Consider the following 18,257-nt stretch of genomic DNA (forward strand, 5'->3'; position numbering starts at 1 on the left):
TAGTTTAGTTAATGATTTCTATTCGAGGATAATCTTAATCTTGTCGGGATTTATTTTGATATTATTAGGAGTAATGATTAGGTCGAGGTATTTCGTTTTTTTTGTTTCGAATTTGTATTTGTTAATATTAATTTGTAATCTAGTGTTAATGAGTTTCTAAATGATTTTGCAAACTTGTTTTTAATGATTTATAACATTTTCAGAGTAAATTAAGATATTGTTTAGGTATATTATACAATTCTTATTTAGGAGATCAAAAAGAATATGATTAATATAGTTCTGAAATGAGACAAGAGTATTGTAAAGGCTGAAAGGTATTATTAGGGATTCGAATAAGCTAAAACGAATTGTAAAAACAATTTTTTATTTATGACCTTCCACAATCCATAATTTATTGAATGTGGTGATGATATCCAATTTGATATAAACTTTAGTATAGTATAAAACATCAAGGGTTTCTTTGATTAGTGATAATAAATAACAATTCTTAATAATATTGTTTAGTTTATGGTAATCCTAACAAATTCGAATATTTCCTTTGGGCTTTGTAATTAGAAGAAGTAGAATAACTGATTGGGAATGGGATTTGTAAATGAATTCTTTATTTAGATTATCATTAAGCTATTTGTAAATGATTTGGAGTTTGGCTGGAAATATTGGGTAACCTTTGTTATATAAGAGTTTTTTATTGATATAATCTCAATCTTGTGATTCTAAAAATGTTGTAATGGGAGTTTATTGGTGAGGGAGGATAAGAATCTAGCAAACAGATTATAAAGCTAGGGTAGTAATTTGTTTTGAATCTTTATTATAAATGGTACAAGTTAATTAGTCTTTTCTATAAACTTTTTGATATTGTTTTTTATGATATTGTAATGTAGTTGAATAGGATTGTTTATTATTATATAGTATAACTTGTAAACTCTATCTAATTTATTCTAGATTACTTTTGTAATATAAGCTTTTTGATCTTTATAGAATTGAATAAAGTTATTAATTGTAAGGAACTTTATACAGCAAGTCACAACAACAACTTTCCAAGGGACGATTCATATATACTCCTTATTTATTTCCCCTGCCCCGGCAGGCTTAATCCTATCAAACCTTGTAACCACAGGAGGCTCCCATCACGCCAATAGCGATGCGCGCCCCTGGCGCGCCAAGCGGTTCCTCAACCTAGGGGGCGCTCCTCCTTCAAGCAGTTACCAATACCTTAGGGGCTGGTATATAGCCCCTACCAATTATAAGATTGCTCACAGGCTCTGTCCTTAGTGTAATCAAGGAACAATTCGAAAGAATCGATAAAATAGAGGGGAAGAGACAAAAGGTGATCGAGGCATTTGCGGTGTTAATAGATAAACTTGTATAAGGGTTCTAAGGTCAACAATACAAACTCGCCGCAAAATTTAAGAGTACGATTATCTCTGCTTTGCTAGGAGTAATGGAGATTACCCTTAATCAAGAGAGAAAGTCTGTAATAAAGCAACTACAGCTAGAAAGCAATATATAGAAAACCTATATTAATATATTGAAAACTCAGATAAGGCCTAAGGCAGTAAGCCCTACTACAGACTTTATTAATACAATATGCTTTGCTTTTAGTAGAAGTACAAATACTAATCACTCGGGAGTATACAGACTCAAAAGGGAGAATGATCGGATTGAGAAAACGATCCTTATAATAACTGGCGGGGAAGCTCTGCTTTCAGAGATTAGTTTATTCCTGTTAAGACTCAGAATAAAAGAGGCAGTTGCTGGGATTATATTAGTAGAGATCTCTTTTTTTCAGAGGAATAATATAGGCTGGATATTAAAATGCAGTTTTGGTGTTAGTTGAAAAGAGATTATGAAAATAGAAAATGTTGAGCAGGTACTTAAAACCCTTTATGCAATAAGTATGTATAGATTAGAAAAATGGTTTATATATATAATCCCACAAGTATTATACGATTTCTATTATATCAAAAGTGCTTCTGCTCCTATATCCACTAAGCTTATCAAGGAGGAGATCATAGCTCAAACCAGCAAGCAGTCAATCAATTATAGATTGGTATATAACGGGGTCAACTTAATCACTAAAAGAGCCACCTGGATTATTGGCTTTAATACTGTAATACCGCGGTTTCGACTATTCAATAACAGTTTTTATTCGGTTCTTCTAAACAAACCCCGGGAAATTCAACTTTACAGTACTAGTTGCTTAGGGTACTGTAACCCCTTTACCTACAATAGAGCCTCAAGATACTTGATATACAATAAACTAAACACTAAGTATAAGAGTGTATTTGTATATCAGCAATGCACTAAAGCAGCTCAATATATTAATTATCATAAGCCCTTCTATACTAGCCATTTCAACTACCTAGCTACTCTTAGGGTTTATACTAAATAACAGATCGTTTTGATTGCAAAGGAATTGGCCACAGTTAGAACTATTGATAGAAAAGATTATGAGATACTGTATAGAGTAGATACAGATAAAGCGGATTATACCCTTGAATTATCTTTGTCTCCTAGAATAACAATTATAGAAACCCCAATCATTCCGAGGGCAAGGATTATAGTATATAAGAATGAATGCTTTAGCAAATATTTGCGCAAACTTAATACAAATCTGCTGATTACATTAATTATACTATGCATACACCCAGCTTGTAGCTAAAGCTAACGGAATCTTAATATAGAAGTTTTAACAGAAAAAGCCTTTATTCTAATAGATCTAAAGATGAATGATATAGAGATCTTTATAACAATAGATACTGTATCTAGATTCTTTTTATGAATAATATAATTGTTGAATATATTCAGAGGAATAAAGATCTTATTATTGCTTGGGCAAATGTAGGCTGGGGATATGCGAATTATATTACATTATTACAGCTAGTAGCTAAAGCTCAGCTAGATATGATCTGTTTATAGGAATCAAGACTATACTGAAATTCAACCATACAAAATCACAATGTATACAATCGATATCAGCCAATCAATAACTGGAACCTTTAAAAAAACTTGAAAAAGAATAAATAAAACTCTTAGGTTATAATATATATACAAAAAGGTATATACTTGAAAGTAAAGCAAATAGATTAATTCGAAAATAGAGATCTATTCTGAATATGAGTTAATGGATACTTGATTTTAAATATCTATAGAATTTTGTATACTTTAAATATTATTAATTATATTATATACTTGATTTCAAATAAGTATACAATTATAGAAGGGAACTTTAATATAAAGTACAAGCTATGGGAATTGGGGGTAATCATAGTTAATCAAGAAATGCAGCTTGCAATATGAATAAACAAACAGAGTATGGAATTTATAAATACTCCAGGTATATCTATTCACATAAAAGGGTATATACTAAACCTAACCTTTTCTAATGTATTATTTGCTTATACAAAGGTATTGGAAAAACTCCATTATGGATCTGATTATATTATTCAGATTATTAACCTAACGAATCGCAAAACAATAAAATAGGATCAATATCACTACTAAATAAAGGAAACGGATCTGCCGAGATTGAATAAATTAATGATCAATCAATTAGTCTATCTTAGTAATATAGATATCCAGACTATAACCGAGATCGAGATTTATATTAATAAGTTTACAAAAGTGTTAGATAAGTCGATTCGAATAATTGATAAAATTGATCAAAAGGTAGAGAAAGCCTTATCATAGTGGATAGATAAATACAGAGAAGCTTATCAAGCATATATAGAAATATAAAGAGAAATAAACTTGAAAAGAAAGATTTATGCTATACACTTTTTACAAAAAGTAATGCAACAAGTCAAAAGATTCTATTAGACTATACATTTAGATAGAATTAAGGATAATAAAGAACTCTATCGAATTATAGGATAGTATAAATTAATTTTCGAAAGTAATACGAAATCCCCCTTTTTAATAATCGGTAAGCGGGAGATCTATGATACAAGAGAGAAAGCGAACACTCTATTTATAGCAATTCTAGATTGATTCAAGGCAAACGATGATCTTCTAAATAATCCATTATGCAATCAAATATACAAGGGGACCCTTCCCTAAAAAAAAAACAATCTCGATTGAAAAAATAGAAAAGTATATTATAGGAGCTTTGTATACTACATTAGGAATAGATCGAGTCACTGTATGCCTTCTTAAGATATACTAGCCGAATATCAAATTACTGATCCAGGAGATATTTATATTATGCCTAGCTCTAAACTATTATCTAAAAGGATGAAAGCTAATGGAGATAGTAATGATTCCTAAGGTAAGCAAGAAAAATAAAACGTTATCACAATTGTAGCAATCAATAATCCTAATCTTTTGTATCGGAAAGGGTCTCGAATGATATATAGCCAGCCAAATATCTTGAATAGCTTTGAGATATAAAGTAATCAGCCCATAACACTATAAAGCACTTCTTAGAAGATTAGAGATAGATCTAGCAGCTGCCTTCATTTACAATACAAAGCTTGCATTAGTAATTGGAAATATAGTTTCGATTGTTATTATGAATATACAGAGAGCTTTTGATACTCTCTTAAAGTATTGACTCTTGAGCCGAATAATTAAATAAGGGTGGCCAACTTTGCTGTTTAAGCTGATAGATTTATTCCTTACAAACAGAAAAGTCAGAGTGAGACTTGAAGGTATTACAATTGAGGAGTATCTAATAGTATATAATATCTCTCAAGAGTCCCCACTATCATCTATACTCTATATACTCTATCTTGCTAAGCTTTTCAATCGAGATACGAAATTCCGTTTTGGCTATACAGATGATATTGCGATCTACCACTCTTCCAAGCATCTCTCTACAAATGCTAGGATCCTGTAACAATAAGTATAGCAGATCATTAGATGAGATAGGAGAATAGAATCCTATTCGCTTTTGAGAAGTTCGAACTACTTCATATTACCAAACAATATGATACCACTAATTCACCATTAATAGTGAATCCAGATCTGATAATCACTCCAGTACCAATTGCAACAAGTGGAAGCGCTCAGCCTACTCTGAGATGGCTAGGCATCTTCTTCGATCGCCAGCTCTCGTTCTTATAACACGTCAAAACACATATAGCGAAAGCTATGAAAGTAGCCTTGCATATCAGATCGATTGCCCGCACTATATATAGGCCGCCAGCTTTCTCTCTAAGAAAAGTAGTGATCACCTGTATTCTCCTAGTAGCACTATTCGGCACAGAAGTATGATACGCTAATAAATATAAGCCTAGTTTAGGCCAAAGCAATCCAAGTATAAATATAGGCATAAAAGGTTATCTCTATTATATCAATAGAGTAATCAATATTGTTGTAAGAAAAACGATCTTAATATATAAGACTATACCAATCGCAGCTCTTATCAAAGAAACAGACCTGCTATTGGGGATAGTCGCACTAGAATATGCCAAGCTACAATTTACACTCTGTTTAAAAACGATCGACAATCAATATTTGCTAATAAATCGTTTGAAATTAGTAATACGAAAATGCAAACGAGAAGCAGGTATAATAAGAAAGCCTCTTACAAGAATCCAGCAGCTCAGCCATCTTATTCTAAAGATGTAATACTCAAAGCTATTCCGTTCACACTTCTTGAGTAATTGTAAAACAGATCCAATAGAAGGATTAACCAAAGAAGAAGTAGCTCAAGCTTTTAAAGAGTGATGACAATAACTCCCACTTGAAGACTATACAATCTTTTCTAACAGATTAGAATAAATCATTGATTACAAATATTGTATTAGCTATAGATATACAATATATCACAATAGCATTCAAATAGCCTCCGGATTTAAGCAGATCCAAAGCAACTCATATATATTCGATATAAAAACGATAAGAGTATAACACAGATTAGAATATCTAATTACTATGCTTGAAAATCCCTTGAATAGCCGGATCTGGATATATATTGATAGTATATCGATTATTTAAGATATATACGGAAATACACCGCCTACAATACAATAGGCCTTCTACAAATATTACAAAGCAATAAAACAACTCGATGTTAGGATAAAATAATCACCTAGATATATAGAGATCAAAGGCAATAAAAAACAGATCGCTTAGCAAACGCAGACGCAATTGGGTTTATAGACCAGGCAATCGATAAGCTACCAACAATCAGTGGGATCCGAACAATCGTTTATCAGAAGTGCCTATACACAGAATCTATCTAGTGGAAAAAGATGAACTCTTCTCTCTCCACTGGTTACAAAGAGTGGTCTCCTAGATACAATATAAAGAAACCAAAGAAACTAATTCTACCAAGAGCAGTCTTATATCGATTAATAGCTATGAAAACAGACTACAACAATTACACCACTTATTATCATCGATTTGGTTATTAAAAACAATAAGCTGGATTATTTATACAATAACACTAAGGAACCATATTATTTCTTTAAATATATTATAAACAATCTAAAGCATTCAGACTAACCCCTTGCCCCTATAGAAATACAATCTAATAAGTAGGCAATTATATATATCAAGAAACTCTTATATATACCTAACAAGCTCACTCAGCTGATCACCGACTCAGAATTCTATACTCAGATCTGTTCTAACTATTAAAGGACCCTTAGAAAACAATAATCTTTTTAATAAAGCTTGCTGCCCATCCCTTATAAACTCATTACTCAATTAATCATTCGAATATATTATACCCTAAAAACCACAAACCCAATATATAACACAAAAGCCCTGTTGCTCGGCTAAACAAATAGCAACCCACTCTTACTTCTTTTCCTTTACCATAAAGATTGAAGCCTATAACAAGCCTATCCACCCAGAAATCAAGCTCTACCTTAACAACAACCCGGATCAGATATTCCCTTCTAAAAACAAAAGCGGATCGCATCTGCAGAGGAGCGAATAGCCCCTAGCATTGAAATTAAATTACTAAATTCAATCGCGATAATCATGCCGCTCAAATAGTTCCTTATCTTAGCATGTCTAAATACCCTTAGGGAGGTCCAAAACAGACGTTAATTAATATAAATAAATAAAATAAATAAAATAAGGAACTTTATATTATTCATTTTCTATTAGATATTTTGTAAAGTATCAATCGATTTCTTAAAGAGCTTTTATAGTAATAGGGGGTTCAATAGGAATAAAACATTTTAGTTTTGTAATAGTCTTTTATATATCCTAGAGTTTGTAATGATTTGCACTAGGGCTGATTTCAGGATTGATTGATTTGGTATTATTTTGGTATAGATTTTTGTTTTTCTGTTGATTTGGTGAATGTAATAACAATTTGAATTAAGTAATATTGGATTAGTAGAATTTATGTTGTAAAGATTTCTATTAATATTTTTCTCTATAATTGGAATCGAAAAATCGTATTCAAAAGTATCGATTAGTTTGGAGTGAAAAGGAAGGAATCTAGAGACTTTTGTTGATGATTTCTTTAGTAAAGGTATAATATAGGATTAAAATAGATTTCTTTAAAGTAAATTTTAAAATAGACTTTCTAATAGATATACATAGTATTGGATTGAGTACTATGTCTGTTGGGATTGGTACATCGTTACAATCGGGAATGATAGTTACAGCAAAATTAACTGAATAGTAATATTTAAAGCAATATATGAATATAAATTTAAGAGTTATTATTATTCAATTAATGATAGGGTTATAATACTAAAGCTATAGAAAACCAAGAATTATAGGATCTGTATTAGAAAGATTAGTAATATAGAATAAGCCAATTTCTTTATAATTGTTAATCTATAAATCTAACAGTGTATATTGAAATAGGATATCAGAAATTCTTCCATCTGCAAATAACAGGTTGTGGGTAGTAGAGAGGGGATGTATAGGGATATCAAATTTGGATATAAGAGTTTTATCTATAAATCTATATCCTACAGCTCTATTATCTATTAAGCCAATAAGTGGGATGATTATATTAGGTATAAGAAAAATTTCTATTGAGATTTTAAGAAATTTATTATTTATTATTTTAAAATACAAAGGATCTCTAGATATAATCAATTTCTTAATTCATAAAGACAAACTTTTTATAAAGAACTTTGATTTGTAATTATAAATCGAGGTTAGTCTTTTAATATATTTAACTAGGGAATTGAATTTCTATTATTATCTGAATGTATAGAGCCTTTAACAAATCCGTTTAGATCTCTATTATTAGTAGGGATTAGAAAGGCATATCGAAATAATGCCGCGGTAGTCGGGAAACGATTAGCAGGCAGGAATGTATTCTGATAAATAGAACTATAAGCGTTGCGATAAGATCTAGGGTTGTAATAATAATTGGTAATAGGAAAACAGTGGATATTTGGAGTGTATTGGTTTATAGCAAGGGAATGATTAGGGTATTGTATAATTCCTAAATTAATATTATATTTTATATCGTTATATCGCTTTCTTCGTAATTGAATTTAATATGATTAGGCTTTTTACAATAAAAATAAAGATTAAGATTTAGATATTGTTCTTTATTATAATATAATAAAGATTGCTAGCTTTAATAAGTAATATTTAGTTATATAAAATCTTTAAAAAGATTAGATATAGGTATTATAACAACAATAATAAGCTTCTTTTCATTAGGTTTTTCTAATTACTAAAATTAATACCTTGGTTTTATATTAATTATCAAGATGAATTTTCTTCTCTAAGTTATTATAAATACCTTACTATCAGATTATCTATACATCAATATCGATAATAGAAAGTTTATTGAAGTAATTAACTAAAGTATCAATTAGTTTTTTATAAAACTTTGAGTTTAAGATCAGTGACTTGTTGTTCAGTAATCTTCTTATATTTGATAACAAATTACTTAAATTTGGTAATAAAGTTATTAAATAAAGTCTTTTTCATTTTATATTTATTATAATCCATAAAAGCTTTATGTGAAAAATTTAAAGTCTAATATTACTTATTTAATTTACACCAAATACCTATTATAATATATTATCCAGAAAGCCAAAGATCGGAATTATATATATTATCTATAATTATATCAAAGTATATCTGATTATTCATATAAATAGAACAGAAAATAGGCTAACAAGAAATATGATTTTCTGAAACTTTGATTCATTTTTATAATTTATAATCAAATAATAATTAACTACACTACAAAAAGTTATATATTAATCTTAATACTTTACAATATCTTACTCATCATCACTAAACTTTTCAAAAACAACAAAATACTTATAACAAAATAAAGCTTATAAATTATTATAAATAATAATCTTCAATATCTTAATTATGTTTTTCAATTCAACAATTTTTGATTAAGCATTAATAATTTAAATCTGAACAATAACAGTTTGGGCTTGTAATAAACCCATAATCGATTGATTAATTCAAATACAGTTTGAGTAATAACAAAATATACAGCATTTGAGTTATTAAATAATCTATAAAAAAAGAGATATCGGTTTCGACAGAATTGAAAACGTAATTCAAAAAAAGAAACTATAAAGATAAACCAGATACAAACGCTTCTGATGCAGATGCTTGTTCACCTATCTTTGACACTTTTTGAGACTTAAAATATTAGCAACAGAATATACAATAGATCAACAGTAAATACGATCAATATAATTGGGACAAGGCATCAATAAAACTTTAAAAATAAAATAGAAAATAAAACTATAATAGCTTATTTGATAATAATACAAACTATCATAATACAAATAAAGACTTATATTATACTATAAAAATAAAAGAGTTATAAAAAAGTAAAGCCCTACTTATAGAAAATAAAACACACTAATATTCTATGCCTAAAGCACAAAAACAACTACAGATTATATAGTTGACGCCATAACAAACCTCCAATCAAGATCTAGACTTATTTATACTCAGAAATTCTTCTCTAGATGGAATAGAATTAAAGCAAGTAAATCAGATTTTTAATATAGCTTTAGCAAGTAGTAGTTTTTCTGTATTGCTAACTTATTGATATACTAAGAGAATAATTAGATTTATAGAATCTCAAAATGCTGAGATAGCTTTATTTTGGAAATAGTTTTCTAATGTTAGGAGATAGTTAAAACTCGAAAGAAGAGAACTAAAAGCAAAAGAGTCAAATTATAAGGTCAATTTGTCTTTAATACTAAGGAAATATTGAAAATAATATATAAAATAAAGGAAAAACCGAAGGAGAAAAAGCTACGAGGATGGTTATATAAATATTCAATTGAAGAATTAGAAGAAGAGATTAAAGAAAAAGAGCTAGAAAATAGTTCAAGTGATTCGGAATTGGAATTGAAGGATTGTGTAGCTCATAGAACAAGATCGCGTATAGAATAATTGAAAAAGTGTTCGAGTTCCCCATATGTCCGAGTTCCTCATACATTACGTTATATTTAATCTAATAGATTTAGAAAAAATAGAAAATTTCTTATAATAAATACTTAAAGGGATACCCTCAAATGATAGGGATTATTATATTACTCTAAACTCACTATATATTATATCTCTATATCTATTAATCTTTTTGAATTTTTTTTTAAATTTCTATATAGATTCGAATTTAAAACTTTTAAAAAGATATACAGTTTTCTTTTAATAGTTATTATTAAAAAGTTATTAAAAATTTTATAAAATTTCTAATTTGTATATAATTTCTATACAAATTAAAAAATCAATATTTTGAAGCTTTAGATCTCAATACAGAAAAATCCTAAAAATCTAAAAATTTCTGAATAAACTTAAATCAATTTAAATTATATGTATATGAATTTTTATCAAATTATATTATATATTGATAGAGATATTAATAGGCCTAAAAAGTGATTGTTGATGTAAAAGGGTGGCTCAAAACCCTGGTGGCCCGAAAGTAGGGTAACCGACTTAGATGTTGGGTGTGTGATGTTGGGTGTATGGATATGAATTGAGCTTCTTTTCAAGTTGTATGCCGATTTCTACATGTTAGTTTATAGGGTTTAAAGGGTATACGTTAGTAACGAAAATCGCTCTAGGGGTGAATATTGATTGCATTATTGTTATTTGATTGGGCTAGAGAGGTGAATAGGAGGAGTATTGCTGGGTTTGTAATGATGAATTTAACTTGGAGACAATAAAAAAATCTATTGATTATATTATATCTATAATCGAATACCATAGCAAACTTCTTTTCTATTCTCTAAATGTCTTTTAGTTACTTGGATACTATGAGATATATATATTTTCTATTCTTATGTCTCTGGAATTCTATAATGGGATCTGTATCAAAGGTATATGAGTGAGTCTTTAGTAGCGGGAATATCGTTTGCTTTACTCCTGGGAGAGATTTAGAGGATTAGAAGGAAAGTTGGGGTGGGTTTGTAGAATCTGATCTCTCATCTTAGGATCTATTCCCCCGCTCATTATAAAATCTAGCTTAAAGTGATTAAAATCTTCCAGTTTAAGGTAGATTCTACAATAGATTCTATAATATACGAGTATATTGTCTTCTAATTTTGTGGCATGAGAGTAATTTGTCGTTTTTGTCTTCTCTGGATTCTGACTGCTGTATGTTAGATTCTATCATAGATTCCATATAGATAGATTCGAATATATGGAATTCAAAGAGCATGAGAGTAGAGCAAGTATGATTTTTGGGGTACAATAGTAATTTATAGTAAATTCTGTAATAGGTTGCGTACTCATATAACTAGATTCTAGTTATTGTAAGTTGAATTTTTTTCTCTACTATTATAGAATATGTATATTCTCTACGGAGTCTATTCTTTCATTTTGAATTCTAACGTAAGTTACAATCATAGAGTCTTCCATCTTGTCATAGAATTTAGAATCCGAGCCTTCTGTCAGAGAAGCTAGATCAAAGTGGTTGGAGTCTATTGTATACTCCAAGAGCATGGGAGCAATCACTAGCTCAAGTTTGCTATATGAACGATCTCGTTAGTAACAACAAGTATTTTCAGGCTTCGGCTCCAAATTTAAAACTCTAGATTATGTTTCAAGTATGACTCTTGACAGGGTACAGCGGGAAACATTGGCTAGAATATGAAGGCATTCAGAGATAATGGTACTAGCTTACCACAATGTTAAAAACTTTGATGTATAAATATATCAGAGCTCTACTAATACTAATTAAGGCTTACTCCCTCTGCACTAGCACCACAAGAACCATATCTCTTAACAAATTAGACAATTGACTTCCTGTTTGGTTGAAAGGCTATGATCAGCTCAAGTTGTCATATCGTTAATATCATTGGTAACAATAAGTATACGCGGGTCTCTGCTCGAAATTTGTAATCTTGGATTGGTAATTTCCGCAACACCAGTCTGGTGCGAGTTATCAATGCAGTGCGAGGTGGTCGGATGTGATGTTAAGATGGCAGGGTGCGTGATGGGATGGAAAGTCATGCGGGTGAGTATCTCTTAGAATTAGAGTTCAATACCCTGTTCATGCTTACTGGGAATGACACAATTATACTGAATCGCCGATCTGTTGTGCAAGACTCCTTTGGGGCCCCATATATTTATGGGGTAGAGTCCCATTGCATTGATGGTAGCGTCGGATACTTACCGAGGTGGATTGATTATTATAGGATGTTTTATCTGCCGAGTCTTTCATGAAGTTATACTCATTTCGGAGAATACTCTGAAGTAATATCGAAGTATTGTATCTTGGTGTTGGTTAATAACTGCCGAAATATGTTGTTGTCACTGGGAGGAGTGGTCTAGACGGCTGATTGTAAAGAAAAGTGGGAAGTCAATTGATGAATTGTGTTGTTTTGCTAGGCCTAGATCTTCTTTGAAGACGCAGGGGAGCTCTGCTTAATGTATTGACTGTTATAGTATGGAGTTTTCAACTGAAGTTATTGATTTCATACTAATGTGAAGATTAAGTAATTGTAAGTTTATGAGGAATTTTGAAATTAGTCAACAGAGAGCTCAGAGTAATCGATGACTTATGCTGGTAATCTTAGTGATCTAGCATTCAAAATTGCTTGGTAGAATTCCCATGAAGAAGCTCTAATGTTCTGTTTATAGTCTAACTTCGTCCCTAAAGGTCTTTCCTTGTGGGCATTGGCATATACGAGGCATCGCACGCACCTTTCCTTGGCCCCATGCTATATGTATGTCGTAAGAAATAGATGTTGACATGCTGCAGTTACTGTGATTTTGATGATTGAGATGCAACAAGTTCTGAAGATGGTGCTACAGGCTTCTGGTCAAATGCGATGTCTTAGATGAGCCAATCTGAAGAGTCGATTGCCCCAGTTTAGCCCCAGGAGTCAAATTCCAGCACCTCATGGAATACTCCTTCACTCCTTGAATTGAACGATGTTAGCTTATAACGGCATATTGTCCTGGTATAGAAGTTCCCCAGTCTCATGATTTTGTTGTGGGGGTCAATTCGTGGGGGTCTTTGAGTTATGAGCTCACTTCCCCCTACCAGCAAGCTAACCACGTGTTCATACCGTGTCAAATTTCCGCTTATCTCCATCAAGGGAGTCATAGCTGGGGAATAAAGAGGTCTAGAATCAAATTATCGGATGATACTATCACGATCATGGTGCTGTCGATGCACTTTGTCACCAACTTGCTAGGTAGGTAGTTTGACACAATGTCTCGGTACTGGCACATAAGATGATTTCGGCTTCAGATCATCACTATGTCTTAGTTTATCCCATGGAATTAGTGGTCGGACTTCCGGGCATGAAAGATATCTGGGGATCTGCATGAACTCTATTGAAGATGACCAACTACTGCTGTTGAATTATTACGGGAATCCACCCTGCATTAAAAGTCCGCATTGCATTATACCGAGGAAACAATCAGGATTATAGTAATACTCCTTGCCATTATCGGGTCCAATTCAATGGTACACACGAGGCGTTTTCCCACCTTGGCACGGGTTACGGCTCATTTTCGGGGCTACTAAGCGAGATGCTGAAAGGGGGAGGGGCTGGAGCATCTCGAAGCTTGTGCACCTCGGAAGATAGGGCAAATTGCTCCGCTACTTGGCTGTGACACTACCTTCCCCATGAAAGCAACTGGTTAGGACCCGTCTATCCGATCCTGCAGGTTTGACAGTATGACAATCTGACGGCATCGAAGTTTGGAATGGCTAGAGCCCCTGGGCGCTCCGGTTTGTTATTGGTACGATACACCCACAGTAATATATTAGAGATGCATGAGCTTAAGATAGGCTTTGATACCTACTCATGGAATTCATGCTTATGTTTTGGGTGCCGAATGAATACGGGGCTCGTTCCGAATTCGGTCATGGAATTGGCCGAGAGTCTGGAACAGACCGAAGATGGAATTTCCTGATATCGGTTACTGTTGAAATTCAGCAAGGGTTGTGTGTAGACTAGGGTTGTGGAATAACGTTCGGATAAATTTGTACTGTCCGTCAAGCGCTATTTTGCTTGTCCGCCTGTCATACCAGCATTAATACATGATATACCATTGAGTGCATTTGAAACATCTCGAATTATATGACCGATCCAACTTAATTTCTTAAGACTGGACTGTGTATATCCCTGATTGTATAATATTCATACGATGGTATAGCAGTGGTGTTCTATTCCGGCCACAGATGTCCATTCGACGGTCATGACTTAATCATGAGATGATATTTACAACCCAAGTATAGACTTAAGGAGTAATAGCGGTGATTTCAATATTCCAAAAATTTCATGCTATTGATTATATATACAGGATTCGCTAGGATGTTTGAATCAATGCGTATCATTCGTTGGGTAAGCTTCATTACCCCTGCATAACAGTCGGTGAAGAAAGGGCCTGGCTTCAATGCTAATAATTATGTTTGTCTGAAGATATTCCCAGTGCTTTTTATCGTTCTATGCAATCCTGTGATAACGCGTTGGAAAGTGTTTGCATACTAACTTGAATTTTCTTTAGCTCTTATCACGTCGGATGGAATGGCGCTATGATGTGTGCATGCTTTATCGATTGGACCACAACTAACGAAATAATTTCTCTCACGCCTTCATGTTGGTAACTTTTTTGAAGAGACTGATCAGGGCATTGTAGGCAGTACAATGTTCCACGACGTTATGACCTGTGCTGATGTATAATTTATGTGCTATGCATGATGCAAAGCCGATTCTACTAAATGTGCAGCGGTCAAAGCAGCTGCTGCGGGGTATTGAGACTAGAGGCTAATGTCAAAGAATAATGTAGTCTCGCTCGTTCAGTTCAGATGAAGAGGATTTGGATTATAATCTTAAGTGTTATAGCTTCTCTCGCACAATGGGAAAACCCCACAGCTCTTTCTATTTAATTCCGAGATCCAATGAATGTAAGCTTTACAACTTGCATACCGAGAAGAATGAGGCGATAGTATTGATGTCATTTAGAGTGACACTAATGAAATAGCTGCGAGAGAACATCCGTCTTCAATAGCGACCGTCTCCAAACACAGCCACGCATTTATTCAAGCCTCCTTTCCCGTAGATACCTGAAGCACTTGTGATAGCAGTGGACATTTGAATATCACCATCTGTGATAAGGGTCGCTTCCTGGCTGTCCATATCGGCTCAGATCATATTCACCTTCAAAAGTCGCATACTCGTTCTCGACACCTGTGCCCGTCATATCATGGAGGTTCGAGTGTAGATCACACATTGTTGATGGATCAACATGACTCCAAATACTTCCAATCGTCGTAGTTGTCGTTGGTAATGGCTCGAAATCAGAATGTGGCAGGTTGACAACCTGAAATTCACTTGCATCGGGAGGTCGTAGAGAAATGATAGTCGGGCTAATCGTATTGCCATGAGACTGCGGTACGCCAGCTGAAACCAATGAAGCCATCGAAGGGGTTGAGAGGACTTCGTGGGCGTCGACAGGAATGTACCTTGAGTTCGATATGGTACTTGACGGTGGCATTGAGGAGAAATTTCCAGAAACTTGACACAATTGATTAGGATTGTCATTGTAAAGATTCAATTTTAGTGGGAGGCAACCCACTTTGGGAAGAATTCCCGACCTCTGGGCTTCGAGAGCGATCTGCAACTAGAGAATGACTGCCTTGCAGGTTGCTGAAGTCTTCTGGAACGAACAAGTGATCTTTGCGAGAGTTATAAGCTAAGATGTCCATTCTTTTCATCTTCATTTCATGGCTACATACCATCATATCCAGGATGCTTGTTTTGCATGTGTTTTTTGAAATCGTGTCGCCTTTTTCCACCGCGATAATTGCAGTCTGGTTCACTGCAACAGTACTTTTTATCCCCATGAACGGTCGTTTCGTGACGGCGAGCACCTGTGCGACGCGTAAAGGTCTTGTTGCAACCAAAGTATCCGCAGTGAAACTGTGGACGGTTTTGAGCCATATTTTATTGTAGAAAATCCAAGGCCTTGGATGAAGAAAGTATGGGGAATGGAGCATTGCCGGAAATATGTAAGTTAAGGCGAACTGTTCATGAAGTAAGTAGTTAGACATCGGCTAGGTACCGATGTCTCTGGCCGGATATAGCAATTTACTAATCCAAGTCGTTTCGTCTAATAACTCCGGGCGTCCATAGTTGGATGGACTGCAATGCAAGGCTCAAACCAGTAAAGAAATAAACAGACTTGAGAATTAATAGAACTTCAGGCTGCCACGTCACGAAACTAACAAACCCATAACTTGTGTTACCAGACTGACCGGATCAAGCATTGTCAAAGCCTTTGAGCTGCTGCAACGTCCCGAATAACAATTTCTTGGCAATGCAGTTGGTAAGAATCTTTGAACTAATTGTTCTCGGAGATAAACCGAGCAAGCCAATAGTTCCCATAAAATCCATATTCTCGGCAGAATTAGATCGATTTACGCGATGTGACATTCAGATGCGGTAAAGAGCCTCGAATCCTAGGCGTAAGCCCTGCTAAATATCTGTGAATTCTGCGGAATGAACCCCTGCCTACAGTCTTGTACTGATCTGACAATATTTATTGTTATCTATAGTTGAGTGAAAAGACAACTCTGGTCCGTAGAAGCAGGTTTCGTCGCAGGCCAATGTTGGAACGAGGCAAACCAGGCAAATCTGTCTGCATGAATTGACACTCACCGCTTCTAGACATAATACTACTCAAAGTAAGACGCTTTGACTATAGTCGTTATTAAGTATCATGGAAGTTTTAATGTTAAGGCTGGGTGGAATGTAATTAAAGATGTTGATGGACACTCATTGCTGTCAGTGCAACCCCAGGATACGGGCCGGTTCGCGCCTCGAATACATGCAGCGTGAAATGGGAAAGAGTAATAAGTTTTACTTTTTTGGTTTGCCCACTGTAGAAATCTGTATGACTCATCTAGCTCGCTTGTGCAGTGCAAGTCCTGGTCCCTTGGAATTAATTGCTTCACTCCCAAGAAACGAGGTTCTACCAGTATATCTTTCGGAGAAAAAAGTCTGTCGAAAGTAACACGCGATTTTTGTTTACTACCACGCGCAGAAAATGGCACACAAACTTCAACGGTGGAAGAAGTCTTTCAGATATGGCTTTGTCGAACGATAGTGTTAAGCCCGCATCTTCGAGCGAAAACCGATAGCAAAAGCGTCGCCAGAGCACTATGAAAGAAGGAAATGCTTGAAATTGTATTTCAACAGAACGCCAGTCGCCAAATCGAGTGATCTATTTAGAATAGATGCTTGATAAGGGTGTCAATTGAAGGGCCTCTGCAAGGTTTAACTTTCAGATGTTAAAGATCATCGATATGATAGCGTTGCATTGAGAGGAAACCCAGTCGACTCCACAATTAGGATTTAGATTTGTGGTGGAGCGTCTCGCGAATCAGTTTATTTAGAGAGCGCCCTGTTGGACTATGCAACTAATGACGGCCACTAGAAACCTCAAGCCTGAGTGATGGGTGCGTAAGCACGAGCGGCCTTTAGTCAAGTGTTGTGGTTCTTCTCGGGTTCCGATCGTGCGAACTAATCGTGATCCTAGTCAAAGATCGGAATGTGATGGTGACTGGGGACCACACCGAAATCAATGAAAGGTTCAGAGGTTAGATCGTCTCGAGAAGTTCATAAGACTTGGTGGAAGGCGCATTCCAGGGTCTCGGAAGTCTACCTATCATTTCATCTGAAAACAAACCGAATGACAACGCCAACTTTGAAGTTGCAAAAGGCTAGAAGTAACAGAACTCGGTGTGAGCCCCAACCATGATTATTTCGACATGAGAGCTGCAGCGATAGTGATATGTGGTACTGCATTGATGCCCACAAACGGAAAGTCATTCGGTAGATCTGTAAAAATGCTTGAAGGTTATCTGCTCAGAATTCCAA

General features: G+C 34.0%; 1 protein-coding gene across 1 annotated transcript; it reads right to left on the reverse strand.

The window, feature by feature from the left end:
- Positions 1 to 15,477: 15,477 nt before the first annotated feature.
- On the reverse strand, positions 15,478 to 16,319 carry EAF02_007759 (uncharacterized protein; the record flags this gene model as incomplete). The annotated part of the gene is made up of 3 exons (XM_038903807.1): positions 15,478 to 15,893; positions 15,955 to 16,053; positions 16,115 to 16,319. The coding sequence occupies 3 exons, from the start codon at positions 16,317 to 16,319 to the stop codon at positions 15,478 to 15,480; spliced, it is 720 nt and encodes a 239-aa protein (XP_038756621.1).
- Between the last annotated feature and the right edge of the window lie 1,938 nt (positions 16,320 to 18,257).

Source organism: Botrytis sinoallii (genome assembly GCF_014898435.1).
Source record: "Botrytis sinoallii strain Bc 23 chromosome Unknown BSIN_013, whole genome shotgun sequence".
In the NCBI taxonomy this organism is placed as follows: domain Eukaryota; kingdom Fungi; phylum Ascomycota; class Leotiomycetes; order Helotiales; family Sclerotiniaceae; genus Botrytis; species Botrytis sinoallii.